This window comes from Netta rufina (genome assembly GCF_964035555.1).
Source record: "Netta rufina genome assembly, chromosome: 2".
Lineage (NCBI taxonomy): Eukaryota > Metazoa > Chordata > Aves > Anseriformes > Anatidae > Netta > Netta rufina.
In genome coordinates, this window is record NC_140124.1 from 3,406,543 (window position 1) to 3,431,552 (window position 25,010).

The 25,010-nt window shown below is 43.1% G+C and overlaps 1 protein-coding gene across 5 annotated transcripts in view; it reads right to left on the reverse strand.

Annotated features, from left to right (window-relative positions):
- NKTR (natural killer cell triggering receptor) overlaps positions 1-20,504 on the reverse strand; it is a 39,645-nt gene extending 19,141 nt beyond the window's left edge. For 4 of the 5 annotated variants that reach the window (XM_084282648.1, XM_084282645.1, XM_084282646.1 and 1 more), the window contains exons 1-6: positions 20,422-20,504; positions 20,173-20,247; positions 13,246-13,320; positions 9,583-9,690; positions 8,660-8,704; positions 6,864-6,951 (exon numbers count right to left, since the gene is read on the reverse strand). In XM_084282648.1, the coding sequence (XP_084138774.1) occupies positions 6,864-6,951; positions 8,660-8,704; positions 9,583-9,690; positions 13,246-13,320; positions 20,173-20,230 (374 nt within the window). In that variant the 5' untranslated portion in view covers positions 20,231-20,247; positions 20,422-20,504. The remainder of the gene's footprint in view (positions 1-6,863; positions 6,952-8,659; positions 8,705-9,582; positions 9,691-13,245; positions 13,321-20,172; positions 20,248-20,421) is intronic. The other variant, XM_084282647.1, reaches the window with a different exon arrangement.
- Between the last annotated feature and the right edge of the window lie 4,506 nt (positions 20,505-25,010).

Genomic DNA, 25,010 nt, shown 5'->3' on the forward strand with positions numbered 1-25,010 from the left:
CAAATTTTAAATAGCTTTTAACACAAAGGTGAGAACTAATAACTGTTTGAGCTGATAAGGAACAAAACCTAGCACTCCTCTAAGTTGCAATAAGAAGGTATCAGCCTCAGTAGTTTAGAGGAATGCAAGACTCAATAGCAAGATGGTAAGTCAATTAAACAAAGCTTCCAAATTACAACAAAGAAGTTGGTTACAATTTTGCCTCCTGTTGTTCTCTTTATGATGCATTCTGCACATTCACATTTCTACTTCTGTAGTAAATACAGCTCTGTAGATTTTGGATGACTTACTAGAAGCAAAGTTACTCGTCAGCACTTGTAGAATCAGTAAATTCACAATTTTTGTAGTGCTTTATATATTAATTTCCGTAAGAGTGGCACTTATTTTGTAGTACAACTTACTAGCAGGCTGGGCAGGGCCACAGGCACAAGGGAGCTGCTCAAAGAGACAAGATAGCTTCATAAGATCAGCTTGTCTGAGAAGCAGAATACACTGCTCCAAAAGAACATTACCCAGCAAGTAATATAGTCACTGAGCTGGAGAATCCAAGAACAGGCTTAATATCCCTCCGGCTCTCAATCTGTGACCTAAAGACCTTAACTGCATTTCTGTAATACTCTAGATGCATTCCTTTACTCCCAGTATTAAAAGCATATAACTTAAAATCCATCTTTCAACAATAGTCCAGAACAGGTGCTGGAGTATACAGAAAAAGGAAAATGTTTCTAGGGTGGTTCCTGTCAACCTCCACCCCATCTCCAAGAAATTCTGGATCTTAATATCAACATGGAAACAGGACAATTAAAAAAATTAACACACTCAGGTTGTGCTTAGAACACTTGTTAACTGGCTTTTAAAAAAATTAAAGAATTTATTCACAGAAAAGAAGGAAATTAATAGTGGAGCTATCTGAAAATATTAATAGCTAATTTATAAACTAGTGTCTTACAACTGTCTTCAATACAAATCTGCAATACAATGCTGTAACAAACCTCTTTGGGTACAGAAAGTTGAAATTCCAGCATTTCACAAAGCCAGACAGCCTGTGTCTCCTTTCTGCTGGATTTCAGTGAGATGCTTCTCATCTGACTAGGTTAAGATACACGTGTGAATGCCTTGGTATATGTAAAGTGCATACACATGAAAACCTTAATCCTGCTGTAGCCAAATATTCTCCTTTCAACTCAACTGCTACCCCCTATTCAAGTAGGAAAAAAAAAAAAAAAGTCAATAAGCATTAAACATAACACTTCTGACATACACCTACTCTGGATTCTAGTTTTGCATCTTGCTGATTTCTACCAATGCTTTACATTCATTCTTCAATTGGCATCACTGAAGTTTCCCAACTTCACTTACACCATTTTTTTTTTCCAGTTCTCAGCTGTTGCTTATGAACGTTTCGACACATTCATGCACACCAGAGGAATTCCTGATGAATCAAAGAAAACTGATGATAGTTTAGAATTGGTCAGATGCTTCAGTTGACTAGTCTGGAGCTTTCATTTCGAGTGAACTGACCACTGTAGCTCAACTTTTAATGACTTGTGACCAGTTTGCTAGTGCAGTCTGTCAAAGAGACAGTTGCTGCCTGATTTCTTACTATAAAGACTAGTTATTCCAAATGATGCTCACCCGTTGCACATGGGGAAAGTACTTTTGATGAGCAAGTAGAAATATTACATTCAGGATTCTTACTGTTATTTTAGCCCCAACCAAACAAATCCTTACATAAAAAAATAACTTATTTGCTACTTTGGGAAATGGTATGATAGAGAAATTCAGAATTCTAATCCCTGAAGTTATTTATGCACTATAAAAAATGTAAACGTTTAAAAAAGCTTGACTGAGATGAGCTATTTCCTTTTCTATAAATAGAATCAGTAAATTAAACATATTCAGATTTAAAAATCTAAGGACTGAAGATTTCCACTTAAGACTGCCTTTCACACAATTCTCAGGTTATGCATGTGAAGAATATTTTTCCTAATGATAAACTAATGAATAATTGAGCTACTTCTTTGAGTAGGACAATTTAATTTCAACTTAAAGCACATCACTAAAGGAAGTAAAAGAAAAGCTGTAGAGATGCAATGTATATTCCCTAAAGTAATCATACAAATGTCAAACAAGACTAAAATGCATTATTTTTAAACAGTAAAAGTTAAAAGTCAGAAACTGTCTAGCTATAATCTTTAGCTGTTTTCTACTTTGAAACTGCAAATTCAAACTCTATTATGAAGGAGGAGCCAAGTTTCACTTTGAAAAAAACTAAAGATTGCTGACTTAGTGTTTCACCATCCATCCTTGCCTATTTGTAAATCAAGTTACTGGACACAAATCTGACTTCAAATTGACCGTATACAAGCACATCTGCCTTTATGAGCAGCCTCAGAGGCTTCCTATGGATTCTGTAATTGCACCTATTCCCATGATGAGCTGCAGCACTAGAGACCAAGTAAGAGATTCAGCTTAAATGCCAAAACTTGAATATATTAAAAAAGGCATCTGTGAGTTTATTCAGCTTAACAGCTGGGTTGTGGTGGCAGAGGGGCTGTAGGGTGACCTCTGTGAGCAGAGCCCAGCAGCTGCCCCATGGCAGAGCAGAAACAGCTCCACAGCCAGGTCATGAGTGATGCTGGGCCTCTGGGAGAGCAGAATTAAGGGAAAAAACCTGCTGTGCTACAGCAGCTGGGAGAGAGGGGTGAGGAATGGGAGAGAAGCAGCCCTGCAACCCCCAAAGTGAGCGCAGCAGGAGGGCAGGAGGTGCTCCAGGCATGCAGCAGCAGCTCCCCTGCGGCCTGTGGAGAGGCCCCTGGTGGAGCAGGCTGTCCCCCTGCAGCCCATGGGTCCCACGTGGAGCAGATCTCCACGCTGCAGCCTGTGGACAGGAGCCCATGCAGGAGCAGGGGGTCTGGGGGGGAGCTGCTGCCTGTGGGGGACCCATGCTGGAGCAGTTTGCTCCTGGGGGATGGACCCCGTGGGACAGAGACACGTGGGAGCAGTGCTTGAATTTCATGGAAAACCCACATAGGATCAGTTGGGGAAGGATAGCATCCCATGGGAGGGACCCCACGTGGAGCAGGGGCAGAGCACAATACATAATATGTGTGAACGGTTTGCTGATGGGCTGGGGCTCAAAGTGTTAAAAGTAAATGGGATTAGAGCAGGCTGGCAGCCAGTCACTAGTGGGGTTCCCCAGGGCTCCATTTTAGGGCCAGTTCTCTTTAAAGTTTCCATAAATGACTTGGACACTGCACTTGAATGCATACTAAGTCTGCAGACAACACTAAATGAGAAAGAGCTGCTCACTCCCTTGGGTGTGGAGAGGCCTTGCAGAGATCTTGGCAGACTCAAAGGCTGGGCAGTCACCAACAATATGAAGTTTAACAAGTGCTGGATTCTGCACATATGACAGGGGCAGCCCTGGCTGTATGGACAGACTGAGGGACAGGAGGCTGGAGAACAGTCCCACTGAAAGGGATCTGGGTGTTCTGCTCAGTGGCCAGGTGAATGTGAGCAGTCAGAGTGCCCTGGCAGCCAAGAGGGCTTTTGACATCAGCTCAAGCACTGTGTGCAGTTTTGGGCACTGAAACAAAAAGAGTGTAAAAAAGTAATAGCATCCAAAGGAAGGCCAGAAAGATAGTGAAGGGTCTAGAGGGCGAGACATGAGGAATGACTGAGGACCCTTGGTTTGTTCAGCCCAGAGCAGAGCAGGCTGAGGGGAGGCCTCATGGCGGCCTGCAGCTCCCTCATGAGAGGAGCAGAGGAGCAGGCGCTGAGCTCTGCTCTCTGGGGACAGTGACAGGACCCGAGGGGATGGCATGGAGCTGGGACAGGGGAGGGTCAGGCTGGGGGTTAGGGAAAGGTTCTGCACCAGGAGGTGGTCAGGTGCTGAGACAGGCTGCCCAGGGCAGTGGGCATGGCCCAATGCTCTCAGACATCGGGACTGGTTCTTGGGTGGTCTTGTGTGAAGCCAAGAGTTGGACACAACAATCCTTGTGGGTCCCTTCCAACTCAAGATATTCTGTGATTCTAAGAGAGTGACAGTGAAGGAATAACAGAGACAAGCTGCCATAGATTGACCCCAGCCACCCTTCTTCCGTCCCTTGCATTGCTCAAGGGGAGGAGGTAGAAGAGGGTGGATGGGGGAAGGTGGTTTTGGTTTGCCTTTAGTTCTCATTGCTCTGGTCTGTTGGCAATAGGCAATAAAATATATTAATTCCCTTATGTTGAGTGTTTTGCTCATGACAGTAAGTGGTGAGGGAGCTCCCTGACCTTATCTCAACCCATGAGCCATTTTTGTTGTATTTTCCTCCTCAGTTCTGTTGAGGAGGAGTAAGAGCAGTTGTGGTGGAGTTCAGCTGCCCAGCAGGGTGAAGCCACCACAGCAAGCACACCGGGCACCTCAGCTGCTGGTCAGATGTAGGGAAAACAATGGCCAATACAGACATTGTGAGTGCCCTGTGGGATCCTGTCTGGCTACCAGCTGCTACTCCAGGAGCACTGGGTATCTTGTGGATGGCACACCCCATTTTGCAGGGTACCCAGTGGTATCTCAAACAACATTGATGTCTGCATGTTGTAAAAAGAAAAAGTCCTGGTCAAAAGGGTCTAACGCATTACACCATACTTTAAAGACTTCCACAGCAGCCCACCTAAACCTCATCATGAGCTCAGGAGCTTACTCCCGAGGCTGATTCACCTGCCTGACCCCAAGGTAAGCTGGTGCCATTTAAATACACTACAGGATATCCAAGAAAAATACATGGGGCGGGAAGGCAAGATATGACATTCAGAACATCCACAGCCTTCTTGCCCAGCAGCTGAAGCCCTGGTAAGACACCCAGGACACTAAAAATGGCTTTAGATTACTACAGGCAGCTGAGGTCAGTCTAGGGGAGATGATTATGCCTTCCTCTGCCTGAATTCCCAAGCCATACAGCTTTCTCACTACAATGATTAAGAAAAGGAGTTCTTTGAGAAACATTAACATCTTTTAAAATACTTCCGTATTTGGTAAAAGTACTCTCAAACACTATTAATTTTGTCTCCGTACATAAATTATAATTTAGCATCTGACACAAGCTTAGGTTGTTCCTCTGCACTGTGAGAGACAGAGCATTTAACTCCATTAAAATTGAACAAGTAAGTTGAGACTATCATAACTGAAAGAGGAAGACATCTGGATTAAATACAGGAATGAAAAGAAACTTTAGAGCCCTCAAATGATAGCTTCTTGATTGATGTAGCATCATTAAGTGTTGATGTGTATTGTTCAGATAAGCTTAAAAATGGAAAATTGTGACAAGAGAATCAGATATCACCAAGTAATAAATAGCAAACCTGTGTCTTGCAGAGAGCTTTTAAAATGACTTTTTTTTTTTTTGTCTAGAGATTTTCATAGTAGTATACACAGTAAATCTGAATGGATAAATCTAAAAGCACATCACTTAGAAGTTGGTTTAAAGGTCAACAGAAAATAAGCTTTTGACACAGTTATCTCTCTACAGAAAGTCAGAACAGTAGTAACTGTGAAAAAAAAAAATCATTCTTAGGCTTCTCATTAATTTTCCATTTTTAGGGCATTCTTTAGGAAGAGACCTAAAAATGTCTCTTATCTGAACTTCACTGTATCATACTGAAGCTCTTTTTCAGGCAAAGGAAAAAAAGGAATATTCTTCAGGAGAATTTACTCTTTTACTGAGGACAGTGAAGCGCCATTCACTCTTATCCCCCAAGAAAGATGGCAAAGAAAAAGTTTTTAGAGCTAAGCAACTACAGTGAAGTTTAATTTTGAAAACACCATGGTTATTTCACAATGAAAGTTCTCAGCACAAGCCCAAAGTTATAAACTACATCTTTCCAAACAGAAATTGTTAAACATTAACAGGCGGCCATTTTTAGAAGGGAATTAACAGGATGAATATTGACATAAACATTAGCAGCCTTAAATACTAATATTGGACCTAGAATACAACCTACTTTAATCAAAAAGACTCCAATTTACATCAGACTGGGCAACATTTTTAGAAGGGAGTTAACAGGATGAATATCGACAAACATCAGCAACCCTAAATACCACTGTTGGACCTAGAATATAACTACTTTAATCAACAGACTCCAATTTACATCAGACTTGACCATTTATTCATGACAGAGTCATGCATTTTCTGCAAAGTAACAGAATGTGGCTATATACTGGAATGGATTGATTTTTTTCTTAAGATACACAGGAGAACTTAATTTTTAACACATTATTTTCCGTAGTGATGGGACCAAAGTAAATAGTGTATGTGTATGAACAGCACTATTCAGCAATGCAGAAGAAAATCATGTCTGGAACCAATACTCCAAAGGAAAAAAATAAATCAAGTGCTCACTCCAAATAAAGTGACATTCCCCTTCCTCCCTCCTCCCCCTCCAAAATAAATCATAGGATTTTGAAGGGCACACGCAAAACCATACAAACCATCTCTATCACAGATCTCACTCCCTTCTGCACACAATGCTCAGCATTGTAATTGCAGATAATCTATTAAAATGTGGTTGGTACAGACAAAACCAAAGAATCTATTATTTTCTGGACACTAAGAGCACACAATAGCATAGCCATACTTTCAGGGTAAAAGAGCAACGAACAAGGAGCAATCATGTAGCACCTGCTTCTACCCTAAATGAATGCCACAAGCAAGTTGTGATAACTGATGTTTCCTATTATAGATCACACGGGAGGCACCCACTCAACCCTACTCAAAATAAGGTGGATAACATCATTATAGATAATTTAGCAATACCATCTTTCTCATGAACAGCGCTCCTCTGTTTAACAAAAGCTCAACTATCACATTACATCTACTCACATGAAAAATTGGGAACCATTGGTATGTTTCCCTCGGTTTGCCATTGACAAAAGGAACGCTCTGTCATGTTTGAGAATAAAGTTTTCATCTGTTTGAAGAAAAAATATGTTTGTCAGATTTTCCCTGACAAGGGATACAAGGCTAATTTTTCTTCGCAACTTATGGGTGCTACAAGGAGAAATTCTTCCGCTGCTAAAGAAACTTGAACAGGGTGGAAAAAACGTAAATCTAATGAAGACTCTCAACAGTTACAGTAGAAAAATTCAATACAGAAAACATTATTTCTTAAAGAAAGTCTCAGAAATAGCGAGAACTTCTCTAATGGAAAAAATTCAACTCGTTATTAGTGTTTTCAGTAAGCACGAGATCCTCAGACTTAAATTTAAATCCAGCATTTTCTCAAAACATAAGCAATACTGTCATTTACACAACAGGCACCTCAGGTAGAATGATCTACTGAAATAGCCATATCCCTGGAATGGCAAGGTAAAAGACAGCCACCTATCAATCCCAAGCTGGATGCATCAGAACACAAGGAAAAAAAAAAAAAAATACCCCAAAGCCCTAGATATCTGAAATAGAGACCAAATAATACATTCTTCCTTCAGCCTAAACGTAAATCCAATTAAAACTAAACATGTATTTCATATTCCAGTGAATTAAAGAGGACTTCTGTTTTTACAGCATAATATAAAAGCAGGTAATTTTTGAAAATTTGTTTTCAAAGCTAAAAATAGTTTGAGCATACACAGCTGTTATTTTACATACCAAAACACGATGCTGCATGCTCAGCACTTACCACCTTTAGTACGCTCTTCAGAAGCTAAGGCTAATAACATCTTAGCAAGTTGTTTTATTCAAGAGCTTCTTTTGACTAGAGACTGCAATACTCTTAATACTCATCTGTCTTTCAAACTTAACTGCATGCACTTAGCCACGCAGACCTGCTTGCAAAACACTCAGAACCAGTGGGCTGTTATATACACGTCGTGCCTTTATTAAGGCTTCAATACCATAGTAACTACCTGTTTTTTTTTCCTGCAAGAAAGAATTTTGTCCTTAAATGAATGCTTTATAAGAAAATCACCATTTTCTTTCCAACAGATTTAAAAGAAGTAAATGCACATTAAAAATTACTAGTAAAATAACTCATGTAGCATATAAACAAAGCCAAACACTTGGAAATGAGCACTAGGCATACAAACCTTGAATAGGGAAGGGGAGAAAAGGGACGTTAAAAGAAGAAATAATTGTTTAGAACTGAAAATTATGCCAGTAATTCTTTCCCAGAATAAGTCATTAACCCTCACAAAGGTTAGACACAGAACTCTTCGTTTCTCCAAGCAACACAGATATCCATCTACAAAGGGACGTATCAGTTGTCTATATATTTACTAGGGAAGGTACAGGGGAAAAAAAAAGAGTTTGAATTTGTGTTACTGAGCTTTTGTCTCTTACCTTTTCATTTTGCAAAAGACCACATTCTCTATAAACAAAAGAATATGTTGACAGTTTTAGGCAGGAAGATAGGAGTTTATTCATGAATAAAGTTGCCTAACCTCCATGCTGAAAGTCATGTTTAATCAATAATGTTAGCCTTAATTAATTGTCAGTTAAAGTTAAATATTACCAAAAAAAAAACCTCTGAAAGTCATGCATATAAAAATAATTCTCATGCAACATTAGTTTCATGCAAAAGGTGATGTATAAGTAGAACTCTTCTCATTAAGTATCTTGGGAATCGAGGCTTATCTCACAACTGAGCTGAGAATATGGAAAAATATACTGGCTCTTACCTTTAAAATAGCCACCATAAATAGATTCACCTCCTTTTCCATTACCTGTGCATTAAAAAGCATGGATTAAACCTTTTGTTCGGTTTATAAAAAATGCTGTATGTAACATTCCACCAAGTTATAAGACACCAGACACGCTAACCAGTTACTAATACATAAGCATATGCCCCTTAATTAAAAGGCAAGGCTCCTCATTATGCAGTTCATTGTCCTGCTGACACTCAGAATACTGAAAACGAAGACTGCTTTTGTGCCTCTGAACACTAGAAAACCTGAAGTGAGGCTCCACTGCCATTTGCTAGAGCAGCAGCAACAGAAAATACAATGACAACCAAAAAAAGACAGCAGTGGGCATGACCAACGATCTTTTCCTGCTCAGAGCAGCTGAGACCACTAGAACAGATGAGAAAAGGGTTTTCTTTAAAGGCATCTTCACTTCTACTTTACTCTCAACACAATATATTCTCCCACCACCCATTTTTATCCATTAAAGGACTTTGAGACAGAGGATAACAGGCACTTTGACAGGTACTTCACAGAAGGACAACCAGTTGAAACATTACACTGTGCACGTACTGTGGGGAAAGAAAAAAATCTTGGAAAACCTGCTTTTAAAAGAAGATTTATCCATTAAGCATTTCTAGCTCATTTACTCCTTTTTTCCCCACTTTTTAACTTATTCAGGTAGGTCCTTACATCAATAAAGCAAAAACGAGCATTGCTACTGCAATTCACTTCGGGTGAAACATTTTAGAACTTCAGATATTATCAAAGAAACTGGGGATCTGTGCTGTACTTCTCAGCAAATGAAGTATTTTCATGGCATTTTTAATACTTCCATGATTTATTCTAAAGTTATGTTATAACCACATACATTATCTCATTTCCATTTAAAACATCTCAGTTTTAAAGGTGTATTTTACCTTCGCTGAAGTCCCCACCCTGAATCATGAAGTTTTTAACCACGCGATGGAACGTAGTGCCTTTGTAACACAGCTTCTTGCCGGTTGTTTTGCCAATTCCTTTCTCACCTGCAAGAAGTTTAAACAAAGAGAATCCACAGATTGTCACCGAACAAATTCAAGGATTTTACCCCTCTAATGCTAATGAATATGAAAGAGCCATAAAATAACACAGCTGTAAAAGATAAAGCAGCCCTACCTGTTGCCTCTTCACCTCCCATTAACAGCGTAATCTTTACAAGATGACTTGAGCAGGCACAAGCAAAAACTAGGCTTCTTCAATAGGATTTGAGCATGAAATTTCCTACGAAGGGGAACTCAGTGGACAAATACATGGAGCAGCTATAATTCAAGCCTACTGACATTTGAGAAAGGCATCCCAGCACCTCAACCTGCGTTAACACCAGTCTTTGTTTTTTGGTCCACTAAGAGCTCCTACAGCCCTATCTACCTGCTCCCTCCCTGCCTAAGGAGTTCTTGCCACGTGCTGCAGATCACTTGGACATGGGATGGATGAGAAATCGTTACACCGAGACTGTAAGGGATAATGCATCATCTGATGAGAATACAACACAAGGACCTTCACCAAAAGTTCCCTTCTACCTCTGGCAGGTAAACTCCAGTTTCAGGCCCTCTCAACACCCTGCACTGCCAACCTAATCCCAGATATTCTGCTCCAGGTGCCCAATAGCAGTCTCTTGTGCAGATTATATGAAGGCAAGCTCCTAACAAAGCTCCAAAAAGCAGATTTTTGTTTATCCGGGAGGGGACTGAAAGACCTGCAAATGCCAGTTTGCAAGTCCAGATGTTTAATTTAAATGCAAGGAGAGTTTTACTACCAAGGCAGACAGAATTACTTCTCAGGAGCCAAGCCTTGTGACAACATCAGGCTGCAGGAAGGCAGCCAGAATCACCCTGTCCTCCTCCACCACCTGTTTCTGACCTCCTGGTTTGCTTCACAAATTACATAGGGTGCAGCAGGGGCATGGTGATAGGCACAGCTTTTGAAACAATGACCTCCAGTCTCTCTTGGGACACCTCACATTGCTCTCTGCACTTTTATTGCCTCATTGTGAACAGTCCCAACTAAGTGTCTGTGAGGTCCCAAGCAGGGAAGACAAAGACACATGGCACCAAGCAGCTATGATGCCTTCATCAGCTACAGTGCAGGTGTCTTGAAGCAAAAAAAAACATGCTAGATCCACCCAGCATGCAGCATTTAAGTATTATGCAAACACGCAATGCTCAGTCTGCTTCTAGGATTCTCTATTACCTTGATTATATGGCCCAGAATAATAGAATATTACCCCCTCCCTATTATCTACTTCCTTAAATAAGCGTTTCTTGTGTATGACTGCAGCAGATGTCAGCACCAGGAAATGACCCTGTATTGGGTAAATCTCCTATGATTCAAAGTTTTATTCTTTTCTTTGGTCTCTGCAAGAAAATATACACCTGACAGGAACCCAAGCTCTCATAATGACTGAACAGATCTGGCTGTAAGAAGTGAAAGGAGTCAGGGAAGCCCAACTCTTGGAAGCAAGTGACTTATTTTGTCTCTGAGGATGGTATAGCAGCTTAAAAGCCCAAGAAGTTAAAGCAGCCCTCACTTTAGCTCTGGTTGAAAGAGGTCTGTGTGATCTCACCTTCATCTCCCACCACTGCTCTGCTGCTCTAAACCCAAAAGTCACAAGTTCAAACTCAAGAAGCAGCATGGCAGCAGAGAGGTGGCTTCTACCGGCAAAAGCAATGAATGCAATTTAATTATCTTCACTGTTAATTAAACCAAAAGTTAAAAAATATTACTCCAGGCTTCTCTACGTACATAACTAAAATTATGAGGGGGAAAAAATGCATTACCAAGTTTTTAAAGACACCTAGCAAATATAACTCCATCCTGTGAGCACACAACAGCAAACATCTGCAGGAATGAAACCAGTGTTTCAGGTAGCTTTTAAGTCTGAGTCTGATCCCTACATTAGATCTCAGGACTCTGGGCTATCTTTGAGATGTTTTGCCAACTAAAACAGGTTCTAGCTGAAGACTTCAATGAAACCTGAGTTGTTCTACAGCTGGCTGTACAAACGGGGATACAACATAAAGCTGTGAAACTTTAATTATTCTGCTAAGTACTCGTTTGTTTTATTGCTTGTGATCTCCAACACCTTTTCCTTTCCTTCCGTTGTCTTTTATTTCCATCTAACTTTCTCTAGCAAAACTGCTGTAAGGATTTGAACAAAAACAAGATGAAATACTTGAGGCACAGATACTATGCTACTCAGTCTGCTACTTCATCTTATTTCTCACCTTCCATTATCTATTCTGATTAAGAAAAACTACAAGAGAGCTGCCCATTTTTCTGCGGTAGTCTTAACTTTCTTCCCCCTTCTCAGTCTATCCCCAGCTGTCTCTTCAATGACCAACAAAGATGAGGCATCACTACGCGTAACCCCCCAAAAAAAGTTATCTACTGTCCCCTCCACAAGTTCATAGACCCTGAAATCTTGTCAGATGTTATATAGAATGCATCACATTCTGGGATTTGAGCCCTGACAGGACAGGCTTCAAGAAGTTAATGCACAAGGATATCAGTAAATAAATGTTCCCCTATAACCGGTTAGCTGAAAGCTGGTCACTAAAGCCAGGCACTAAAATGCTGTCTGGAAGGTCTTGCAGGAAAGTTTCAATCACCTGCAGATGAGTTACACACAAGAGGCTTCAGTGGTGCAGTTGATTTAAGGTATATTACAAGCACTTGAGCATTCCTGTACACGAGACCAACAACCCACATAATGCAGCCTTCGCATAAATACCACGCGGCAGTTCCTGTAATAACCTCATCAAGGCTGATCTTTAACTTCTAGTTGCAAATTCATCAGGGAACAGCGTGGATCAAAAAACCACCAAGCCCTTCCTACCCTTAACTCTTCCAATCGTTAGAAGCCTTTCAAAAAAGTTAATTCCTTCTTAAAAAGATGGGTCAAAGATTAGACGCAGTCATTTCACTAATGCTGTCCTTTGATTTCCCAGATCTATTCTTTCTTTTCTCTCAAACAACCCCGGGATTTGTAAGGGATCATCACATTTCATCATTCTCTTCACATTTAATAGATGCTCCTTTCTTCTGATCCCTGCATAGCAGCTCTCTGAACCTAAAATACAGTTTCTTTGTGTAAGAGTAAGCAAAATTCTACATGGTATCAAGTCATGTGTCACCAGTGCAGTGACACTAACATTTAGTGTCTGTCCTGAGGAATTGTCAAGTCCTGGTCATCTTTTGCCCATGTGCAGCTTGAGTGATCAACAATCCCAGCACAGTCTCACACTTATCAATCACTTCTACCTAAAGAAGCCCCCCATTAGGGTCAGGCAGTATCTTTTTGCTCCACAAACTCAATTTTGCACTCAGGAATTAGGCAGCATCTCCACTACTCTAACTCAGTAACAGAGTATCAGTGTTCTTCAAGTCATCCTCTGCACTAACAAGTCCCAGCTTTGCTCTTACCAGGAAAAAAAGACGACATAAAACATTTGCACTGTTATTAAGCTATGGTTTATGCTTGTTAAGACAAACAATAATCGTAAGAAACATTAAAATTCCTCAAATATAAGCATGCTACTTACCCGAGCACAAGCAAAGGAAGTTTTTGCAAGTCTTTGGACATATGTCTGAGAAGAGCTGAAACATAATTCGACCAACTAAAAGATTAAAAAAAAAAATAAATGTTTTATAATGCTTTATGATGATATAAAAAACTGCATATAAACAAGTCAGCATATTTTGACATTAGTTTCCTGGGAAAAAGTTATTTTATCACACAGAATATGAAGACACCTCAAATATGTAAACATTTAACCACGTGGCAGGAGATAACAACTGCTAGAAATCAAGATTAAGCAATATCAAAAATCCCAATGATTTCATTTTGATTTGAGCCCTGGAAGCCAAACCAACTTGCTAAAACTCTATTGTGTCAGTTCGCTAATTTTCCAGTACAGGCCCTCAGAGGTCCTCTATTTTTTTTATTTTATTTTTATTTTTTTTAAGTTCACTAAGTTTATGTGAACATATAAAGATACAATGATTATGCCTCTTCAGTTTTCCATGTGATCATTACTTTAAAAACCCAACTTATTCCCACGTTACGTTAAGGACTTTAAATACATCAAACCTGTGGCCTCAAACCCTTTGGTTAAAACAGTGCGATAGATGAATTGAGCAGGAAAAGAGAAAAGAAATACAGGTGGAAGAGCACTAGCTGGTTCAGGACTAACGAATGCTCCAGTTGCCAAATACAGACACTCTTTCCTCTCTACACCAAGTGAGCAGAGGGATTCCCACTCTCAGTACAGCTACTCCCACACTACTGGTAGTACTTACGCTAGGCACCTCAGAAATCTAAATGAGTTTTTCCTCTACTCTGTAGTGTTTTAATAGAACTGTTTCTCATTTTCTATATTATTTTCCAAGATACTGGGACTTACATCTCTAAAGAAAAACCCTAACTACTCCCAGACAGAAAATCTTATAGAAATGTGTAATTAGCAAAGTTATTGTTCTCCCTATAGGCTGTGAAATCAGCCATCAATACCACATTGCTGGCCAGCATTACAAGACAACCAGGAATAATTTCTAAATGAGCACTACCCTCTAGTGGCACACACTGGTAAGACTTCAACATACTTATTTAAAATATAACTGCTCCAAGAATTATTTCTCTTTGCCCTCCCTTACAGAAAAATAAAAATTCAGGCTTATGTTATTCAACGTTTCTGCACCAAGATCCATTCTGAGAGGAATGTCCTAAGACACTGCATTTAATTTTAAAGCCTTGTCCAAATATATACGATTGACAACGAGGAGAATTTTTGGTTCAAAAAGCTAGGGGATAAGTGAGAAATCCCACAGAGATCACCTTTATTTTGAACGCTTCGATAAAAATTCAAGATGCCTTCAGCTGTTGAAATGCCTGCGTTTCATTAGCTGCAGCAGGAATATTCTCCGAGGAGTTGCTACAGCAAGGAGAGACTGAAGGAAATGGGTAGGGACAGTCTTCAAAGCAGGAAGAAATAGCAAATATTCAATGACTCCAGATTAAACAGCGGTAGCTGTAACTGCCACCGTGAAAGGACAGCTATTTGGAGGTGAAGGATGCATTGTAAGCGATGTGCATTGAAGATCCACAAAAGAACACGAAGAGAAGGCAGTTAAGTACCAAAAGTTTTCCATTTTCATTGTGAGCCCAGCAATTTAGGGCAACAGAAACCCCATTCCTGTTTGCAGAAGCACTGAACTGAGTGGTGAGATTGCTTCCGAAAGCCACGCACGTGTCCCCCTCCTGCATCCACCATGTGAAGCAGGCTCCATCCTGCACACGAGGGCACGGCAACCAGCACCCTAAGCAGCTCACCACCTCTCTCTTCTGGTGGAAGAACTTGTTGTAAAGTTCTCCCTTGACATCTTCAAGAACTAGAGATGTCCATAATGAAGTTACCAAGACTTCAGGACTTCTAGTGCTTTGGCATCTGCACTGCATCGTGACCTTCATCTCCTACAAACTACACTGCACAGCACCAAAAACCTAAAAAAAATCTTTAAAAAATAAAGAAGCCGTTTGAAAATTAAGGAAATCTCTTCTCCCCATCACCTGCAGTGCTCTCACCCTCTTATTTCCCACTGTAGGAAACGCTGCGGTGTGCTCACACCCACAGCAGCCCCACGCTGTGCGCCCATCTGGTGGGCTACTGCCCGTCCCTTACCTGAGCTGCACCAACAGCACCGCCACGGAAAGGCTGCATTTTCCCTGGGTAAACAGTTAATAAAATGTGCCAAAGAGATCCAACACGTTTTGACACCTTGATCAGACAGACACCTCGTGAGCTACCGCTGTTAACACACAAAAATCTGTTCTAAGGCTGCTTCGAACCTACAGACATCTCCAGCTTGTGCCCTGGAAAAAGGAAACAGCTGGTTTTAAACCTGGAGCCGAGGCTCTTGCTGGCATAACACGGGTAAAAAAAGCATCTGTGTTGCTAATTGACTCTAATTTAGACACCTTTGCTCTGAAGTACTTGCTGTCACTGTGTACAGAGGATTTCCAGTGGTTCCTTCAACTTTATATCCCTGGTGCTAGGCTGAAGTTAGCTGAACGGGGAATGAGGTCACTGCGACCAACTGTACGTCTGGAACTGAAAATTAAACGAAATAAAAACCTGCTGGCGAGAGCTGCCCCACTGGGGACGTCTGCTCACAAACCTACACCAGCTCTGTTGACTGTAGCCAAGGAAGGAGCCCACAGAAGTCGCTTGCTCCTAGACCAAAGCAAAAACACTGGCATTAATTGTGTTTTGTGATGATGAAACTCACCTAGCTTCAGCCACAAGACTTCCAGCACCGCAAGGAAGTTCCAAAAACTATTAAAATTTTATTTTAGAGTACGACGGGATAAGCAGGCAGGATATTTGTCATTTTTATCTGAACTGTGCTCTCAATAAAACGATTCTCACCAGCTCACGGCTCCAAAGACGTGCATCAGCTCTGACAGCGCTTTGCTTTTCGTGCTAGCCACACCACAGAGGTTTAGCCAGTTGTAACTCAACATCTGCTGCTTAATCACAAACCTGTACTTTGATAAGTGCTCTAATTTGCTGGAGGCTTTTGCCTTAAAGATATTTTGGGGTAGACATTAGAGGAAGTGGTAAAAGCAGTGTTTAAGTTACTGTAATTAACTACAGCGAGTGATGCAGAGATGAATTCTAGGCTGGTTTGAAGTCTGACTTCATAAAGCGTTTTCTGGAGCTAATGAGCTCCGCCAATTAGAGACCAGACAGCGTAATGACCAGAAATAAGCCTATTTCAAAGCTTTGTTTTCAGATTGAAAGATGAAAACTTTTTGGTTTTGAACCCCTCATCAATCCTTCAGCCATGGAAACACTTGCTCTGGATTCAAATGAAGCCGTAAGCATCCAGGTTAGGAATATCCCTGCCACACCGTAATAAGCACTCCTGGTAGCACAGTTTGTTAAAACCATCACTGATTTCAAGTGGTTATCCAGCCATTTCCCCTCGTTTCGATGCTTTGCTTCTTTTTGGAAGCAGGCTCTGGAGACAGCCACATATTGCCGAGCGCATTTCCCAGGGAACACAAGCTGTTTCCCTCGCCCCTGTTAGGTTCAGGCCACGGAGGTGTCAATCTCAGACACTCCCGGAATAAACTTAGTTATTTAAAGTACATTTAAATATGCTTGTCTTTTCCCAGTTTCTCAGAGCACGCCAGGTAAGAAGACGCTGCAGCATTTCCCCTGGACATGGGGGAAAGGCCCTGCTGGAGGAGAAAATGAGGTTACAGCCCCTGCAGGCTGGGAGCAGGAAGTTTACCCCAGGCCAAAGGGCTCGGGTTATGTTTGCCTAACAATTTCAACAGCACCCCACTAAAAGGAACTCGTTTGAATCTTCTGAGTTTATTTCTCTCTGAATTTGGGAATTCTAAGTTATATACACCCTAAAAGATTGCTTTAAAGAGGGAGCGTGGCTCCAGATTTGATAGAAAATGAGAGCTGCCTGTAGGAAAAGAGCGGATTTCATTCAAAACACCAGCTAAAACAACTGGTGCACATCCTCTGAGCCCAAATCTGCAGAGGTCTTGACACACCAACATCGTTAGTGCCTCCCCACCCGAGCTGGCTCACACCAACTTACTGGCTTCGGTTTTGCAGCAAAACCTAAAGGAGAAAATACATTCTGGGTTCCCCTAAAGGCACGAGCTGATCCCTTTGGTCTCCCGTTCACTGACCGAACTTGTCCTAGACCTCCAGAAAAATCTTTGGGGGATTCCATCCTGCACTGGGAACAACAGTTCTACATAACAAACGGATTTCAGGTTTGTTAAAGCAGCTCCCCACAGACTCCAGCCATACCTTACAGCCCTCACGCTCTGCAATTAGGGTTCCCCAAACTGTACGTCCTTTTGATTCACATACAGCACTCAAGTGGATTGCCAAACTGTTCACAGATCTATTTCCTGCCCATCGGCACCTTTCTGCCTTCTAAGTGCTGGATGTTAAAGGGAAGCCAGCTGGGAACAATTCATTTCCTCAGGAAGACCCCATGAGGACTTCCTGGACATGCTATTGCAGACAGGACTACGATGACTTTTGCAGTGGAGCTTATTTAATGTAAATTCAGACTGGAAACTAGAAGGAGAGAAATAACGAAGGAACAAAGTCCTGACAAAGGGACTGATGGGACGAAAAGAAACTAAAGTGAAAGGAAAAATGAACAAGAGGTCAAGCAATAATAGAAGGCACGAGAAAAAAGTGATGAGAATAAGGAAAAGTCTATCGTGAACGGCAATGAAACAATGCAAACCTGAGTGTAACGTGTTGTCTGATGGACAAAGCCAGCCAGCAGCACGAATGGGGAAGAAAAAAAATTGGCAGGTCCACACGAGCTGCTACAGCAGCAGGCTCCATACGTGACACCCTAGCCAGGCACCAGGCTCGGGTATCGTGGTTAGAACAGCGGATCCACACAGGTTTTGCACCACAGAGCAAAGCCAATATTATTTAGAGAGGCATCTGCTGCCATCCCCAGATTCTTGGCTTGCTGCAAGGAGTTTACTTGGGCACGCTCCGGGTGTCTGAGCTGGGAGGGACCCAAAATGAGGGACAAGTGCTGCCTGTGCAACTACCACAACACATCCTTATTCCTGCTTTCATCTCCTTTTGCTTTTTAAGGAGATATCACAATGTGCATTCATTAAATAAATTGCCTCCTAATTTTTAAGTCGTCTGAATTTTGAGTTATACTGAATACACCGAAACCAAGCCTACAAAGTTTGCCCCGAGCAAGAAGCCCACACCGGCAGGCACACAAGTTTCATCTCGAGATTCTGCAGCTGAAGTTAGCAAACAGCCACGGAGGCACAACAGCTGGAACACGGCTTCTGAAAGCACGACCAAAGCCACACCATTCACCTCCCTGTTTTGTAAGAGATCCAGTTAAACAGCAGAACTAATTCACACTCTGCACTCCTCTTCCCTCTCACATACGCACACACACACCGCCTTTTGCGGCTCCTCCTAACCTGATCTGTGCACTGAGCTCCTATTTTTAATTGCTGTGGGTATCTGCACAGCCACGGGGTAAATATAATCGGGGAAGGCAAAGCTGAGAGTTGGGGGAACGCTGCTGGTCTCCAAGCAATCAACACTTAAAAATGACACAGTTTCCTTGTCCTGCAGGCGAGATGTCTCCTGTAGAGAGAGGCACGTCCTGGTTCTCTGTGTTTTCTGGGAAGATGTTACTTCGATTTCTTAGAGCATACAGGGCAAGGGGCAATGCTTCACTTCCTGGCTAACAAGAAAATGCAGCGCTGTTCTTTCCTCCAGGTCTTTCTCCCTACACTCAATAAAAATAAACGAGCAGCTCAGCCGATCGTATTAAGGCCAGACAAGCAAAATGTTAATTTGGCAAACTGCTGGCAGTTTGGAAGTTAAAATTAGTACCACGCTAGGACCGGCGGGACACTCCATCTCGCAGAGTTAACGCTTGGTGTCATCTGGAAGCACTGCTCTATCATTCACACTTCATTCGGCTTCTGAAGGTCACCTCACAGCCAAAGGGTGATGTTTAAGTTTCTTAAATGCAACTTCACATCCTGAGATAGAGTTGCGTAGGAAATTAATAAAGAGACGCTCGCATACAGTAGCACAGGCACCTTACACACGAGTCCTGCACCAGGGTTTTATTCGTTGACATGCTTCCCTGCAAAAATACGAGCGATTAATCGGGTGCAATAAAACCAGCAGGGCTCTGCATTTCATGTTCAGCCTGCTTTAAAGGGAAAATAAATACTGGCAGCAACAGAGCCGAGCCCCGTGCCTACAGCAGGTAACTTAAGCTCTGCACCACCAGGAACATAACAGCGTGATTCCTCGCCGGCACCAGCCACCAAATCCTAGCAGATACGAGGGAAAACGGGGCAACTTGCTGCCTTCAGGATTCAGGAGGCTGAGGAGGGACAAGAAGGTAGCAAAGAGGAGGGAGAACCAAGCGGGAGCGGGGCTGTGGGCACACAGACAGCAAGGAGAGGCTCCCCAGCTGAGGAGCCCCATGGAAAATCCCAGCCAGAGACGGAAATTCGCAAACTCTCCCGCAGCCGGAGTTTTTAAATCTCCATTTTCTAAGTCCTTGGGGGGGGGGAAAGAGACAGAGGCGGAAAATGAAAGCAAAAGCAGAAGGAGGCTACGAGAGGCTGCTCGGAGAGAGCAGCAGGGCTCAGACCCCCACAGGCAGGGCCAGCAGCCAGCTAGCCACACCGGCCACGCTTTCTGTGTGGAAAAGAGGAGTTGTGAGCCGTTTCTTTTTGTTGTTTTAGAGCTACCGGCCCCTTATCCCCACCCTGGTGCAGGAGGGGGGCAGCCCCTTGTTAATTAGGGGTAATTAGCACGCTCCCAACAGCCTCCAGACCCCTTCCCACAGCCCCACACGCCCAAATCCCTGCCCCCTCAGCCCCCTAAATCCCCCCTGCTCCCAATAAACCCCCGTACCTGGGTCCCGGTTGATCTCGATGTCGAAGAAGCACTGGGGCCGGTCCTGCACCCCCATGGCTGCCCCCTCACCACCTGCCCACACGGAGAGAGAAAAAAGCCGGGGGCTGAGCCGAGCCGAGCCGAGCCGAGCCGAAACCAGCCGGGCCCGGCCCCAGCGAGCAGCACCCTCTCCCCTTAACACCTTGAGGAAAGAGGGAGGAAAAAAAAATGGGAAAAAAAGGGGCGCCCCCTTCCCCTTTTTTTTACCTGGCGGCCCCTGCGCTTTGTCCCCGCTCCGCGCCCCCTCAGCCCTCCCCCCCCCGGCCCGGGCGCCATCAACCGGCCGCGCGCAGGCCCCGCCCCCTCCCAGCCCCTGCCCCCCTCCTTTGGCCCGGCCCCGCCTCTTGGCCCGGCTCGGCTCGGCACGGCCCCGCCTCAGCCCCCGCCGCGCGCATGCGCGCTCCGCCCCCCTCCTCCTCCTTTCCACAACCTCCCCCCCCGCCTCAGCGGTTTCGCGCCGCTCCCTGAGGGGATGGAGCCCCCCGCGGGGTGCGGCCATGTTGCGTGCCCCGGGCTGAGGGGGGGATTTTTTTTTTATTATTTTTTTTTAATTTTTAAGGGGTGTTTTGTTGGGTTTAAGCCCCGCGCTGTGGTTCTGCCGTTTGGTGTTGGTCTCATATAGAGAAATGCCTATAGGTATTGTTAGTGTCATATAGAGAAATACCCTTTGGGCTGGAAAAGCCCTCCAATATCATCAGGTCCCACATCTCCTACCACCAATGCCACCACTAAGCCGTGTTCCCAAGCACCACGTCCAACCTCTCCTTGAACACCCCCAGGGACAGGGATGCCACCACCTCCCTGGGCAACCCGTCCCAATGCCTGACTGCTCTTTCTGAGCAGAGATGTCTCCTCATTTCCAACCTGAACCTCCCCTGGCGCAATTTGAGGCCATTCCCTCTTATCCTACCTTTAGTTATCTGTGAGACCGATATATATGTTAAATTTGCGATCTTAGACCATCCCAGGACCTGGAAACAAAGCTCTTTACTAACTACTGAACTGTCAAGTTGTTCAGGTTAGAGGTGCCAGCCTCCTTGCTAAGTCCATAAATCCCCTGCTCACTTTGAGCCCATGACATCCTTCAGGCATCCCTCACAGCAAGGATGCCCAGCAGCTTACAACAGCTTTTCATGTGTCCCCTCATATCCATCTCATTTGTGTAATTACTTTGTTCGCATCCTTACAGAGTCATCTTTTTGTGGGAGATGGTGGAAGGCAGCAGAGCACGTACCCTGCACCACCTATGGCACCCCCATCACGTACAGACTCAATTTAAACCACAGCCCCACCACTTTGTGCAAGAGATGTCTCCTATTGCTTCCTGAAAGAAGACTTTCTGGGAGTAATAGGTTTAGTCTGGAGAATAGTTAGTCTGGAGAAGAGGAGGCTCAGGGGAGACCTCATTGCTCTCTACAAGTACCTGAAAGGAAGGTGTGGGGAGGTGGGGGTTGGCCTCTTCTCAGAGATAACTAAAGATAGGACAAGAGGGAATGGCCTCAAGTTGTGCCAGGGGAGGTTCAGGTGGGAAATGAGGAGACATTTCTGCTCAGAAAGAGCAGTCAGGCATTGGGACAGGTTGCCCAGGGAGGTGGTGGCGTCCCCATCCCTGGGGGTGTTCAAGGAGAGGTTGGACGTGGTGCTTGGGGACATGGCTTAGTGGTGGCATTGGTGGTAGGGGATGGTTGAACCAGATGATCTTGGAGGGCTTTTTCAACCCTAATGGTTCTGGGATAATATGACTTGTACCTTTCAGAGCAGTAGGGACACCCTTACTAAGCCCTCACCACCCTAGAAGCAATGTGTTTCTCAGTACTTTTCAAAAGTTGCACAAAACAGAACTCACTGCAGTAGTTTTCCTTGGCAGCAGTATCTGCACTTATGTCCTTGTCCACAGAGAAATTCAGAGGTCTTAGATAAGAAAAATGAAATGTGCTGAGAATAAACAGTGGCAGCAGTGAGATCAGGGGATGGTTTTGACAATAGGAATGTAACAAAGTGCAATTATTTTAGGTGTACTTGATCTATGGCTTTTATGGCTGCTGTCACCACAGCATCTGAGCATCCGATGATGTTTTAACAGCCGGATTCTGGCATTTCTTACTCTCCCTAATATCTGGTTGTGTGAGCTCTCCCTAAAGAAGAAAGTCTTTGGAGCTGTTAGGGATACCTGCATTGTAGGCTATCACACAACATAAACAAAATGCAGCATTGCCTGGCCCTAAACTATTTATGAAACGCCTTTATAATATAGAAGGGTATTATTTGCCTCACTTTAAAACTAGAAACTGAGAAACAGAGCTACAGAGAAATTAATACTAGGTATTCAAGTAGAAATATCAGGTAGAAATTAAGTAGGTCTATAGGATTCCCTTTCCAAAATGAACAATTGAAAATATATCTTCTTGATTTCCCTGATCTTCCCAAACAAAAATACTGTATGTTTGCATTTTGATGGTTTTGCTTTTTTTTTTTTTTTTTTTTCTCCTGAGCTAAAATAAACTGTTAATTAATTTCTCCTTACCTGCATTTTCTTGCTTTTCTGTGTTTGGAATGTGAATTGCTTGCTAAAGGCAAATGGACAAAGAAATAAGCAAAAGACTCATAAAAGGCATGGAAATGTGCTACTTGCTTTTCATGCAAGTAGCAAAGATTGTGAGCAATTAAAACGAAAAAGTTAATTTCAAGCTGTGATTATTTTAATAAAGACACAAATTAGAAAGAAGTTTCTGGTCCCCTGGGAGAAGCTCTTAAGATCATCTCTAGGACTAAACCTGATGAATATGCAGCCTGGTGGAAGAAAGACATAAAAAAAAAAAAAAAAAAAAAAAAAAAAAAAAAAAGTTTCTAAAGCATATTTGAGGCCAGTCTTTTGAAACGTGAAACATTTAGTTATGAATGGAGATCACTCCTGGCATTTCTATCTGGGAACTGCTGCAGATGTGGTTCTGGAAATGTCCTGTGCCCATTGAAAGCAGCGACAAAGTCCCCATTGATTTTAGCGACCGTGGACGTAGGCTGTTGGAGGGGGATTATGGCCTGTGTGGCAAGGCAGCAGAGTTATGGATGGCAAATTGCTTTTGAATAATACTAGGCTCTGCGACCTTCGTACAAATCAGGGGGAAACCGTTCAAACTGGGACCCGGTCTTTATTTTCCAAAGTGTCTTTGATTGTCCTAGTAATTATTAGTGTGAATGTGGCCACAGAACTCTACCTTATTGGTTTGAGGTTAATGTTTAGGTATTTATAGAGGTTTTTGTTTATCTTTGTGGATAAAAGATATCTCCGTGGGTAGAGCTTGAGTCTGAAACTGAAAGCAAGCTTTTTTATGAGCAAGGAGTTGTTGATCAGTTCTTTCTTATGCAATTCTAGGTGTTGCCATTGCTGTTAGATTTAATTTGCCAACTGTAATATTACAGAGGGCCCGGTGTCCTAAAAACCTCTGGTGTGTTCCTTGGTTGCTGACGAGCTTCTTACCTAATTAGTGGTTTGCAGGCACTTTAGATAAGAAGGAGGGGGAATTTTCTATGTAGCTTTCCATCATGTGGAGCATTTTGGTTGTGGTGGTGGTGCTCAAAATACTTCTGTGAGACAAATCCATGACTGCTTATTCTTCATCTCGCTCTGTAGCTGCCCCGCGCGGATCTCTTCCAGTGTGAATACGAGGTGTTGGTGCCGAGAGAAGTGACTCAGAGCTCTTCACGAGGGTCACAAGTGATGAACGTCGAGAGACACCGAATAAAAGAGCCAGAAATTTCTACAGCTAAATTTAAAAGCTTGTGTTACCGTGGAAGAACAGAGGAGCACTGCGAGTGTTTCCTTCAGTAGTTCAGTCATGCAAAAACATTTCTTTGGTATTTTTTTCTGAAGTATAAATATTGCATGCCGGAATAGCTGAAAAATGGCTTTAATTATGAAAAGCCTTGCTGGTGAGCAAACACAAAGCTAAAAGTGAAAAGCCGACAGGCAGTTCTCTGTTAAGCAAACTTCACCAGTGAGAAGGTACTGAATTAAAAACCACACGTGCCAGCATTGGAGTGAGGAGTTCAGAGAGTTAAAGGGAATGAGATGGCTCGGGGCTAAGTAACAAACAGCAAAACCTGCCAGCTCTAGGCTGCTGATCAAAATCCACACCATGTCAGTAGTAGCTGACATTTTTCTACCCGCCGAATGCCAAGATGCTGATGGGCTGCATATGGGCAGCAGGAAGCTCCTGTCCACGTTACAGGGAGCATTATATACTGTTAGCCCCATAGCAATGCCATGAATATCTTCATAGTGATGGGGGCACAGAAGTAAAATAAAACCAGATCCCATACACCCATACACCAAGTCGGATCCAGTGGATTTCTCTCTCTTCTGCCTCAGACCAACTCCTAGGACACTTAACGCAACTGTGCCATAGCTGGAATCCATGTCTCAAGCAAAATCCTTTGTCCTAGGATTGCTTTTGCTGAAAAGAGCATTGGTTTGGGGACTTGTATTTCCTCAGACAGGTTTTGGGGGCATTGGTAACCTCGCACATCCGAACGCTCCCCTGTGGTTCTGTTTATTCACACATCCCTTCCCCAGGGATTTCCTGTGAACCATCGCTCTGAGTACCTGAACCGTTGACATCCCTCCTAGCAGCTCACTGAGCTCACTCCCCCGTCCTGCCCTGAAGCTTCAGGAATGTTTCCATCCCTGGCACGAGTAGGTGGAGCCATCTGCTACCCAGGCAGTAAGCAGAATTTGTTAATGATTGTCCCAGTGTGATAGAAATAGAAGCAAATCCTTAATCTATTTCACGCTCAGT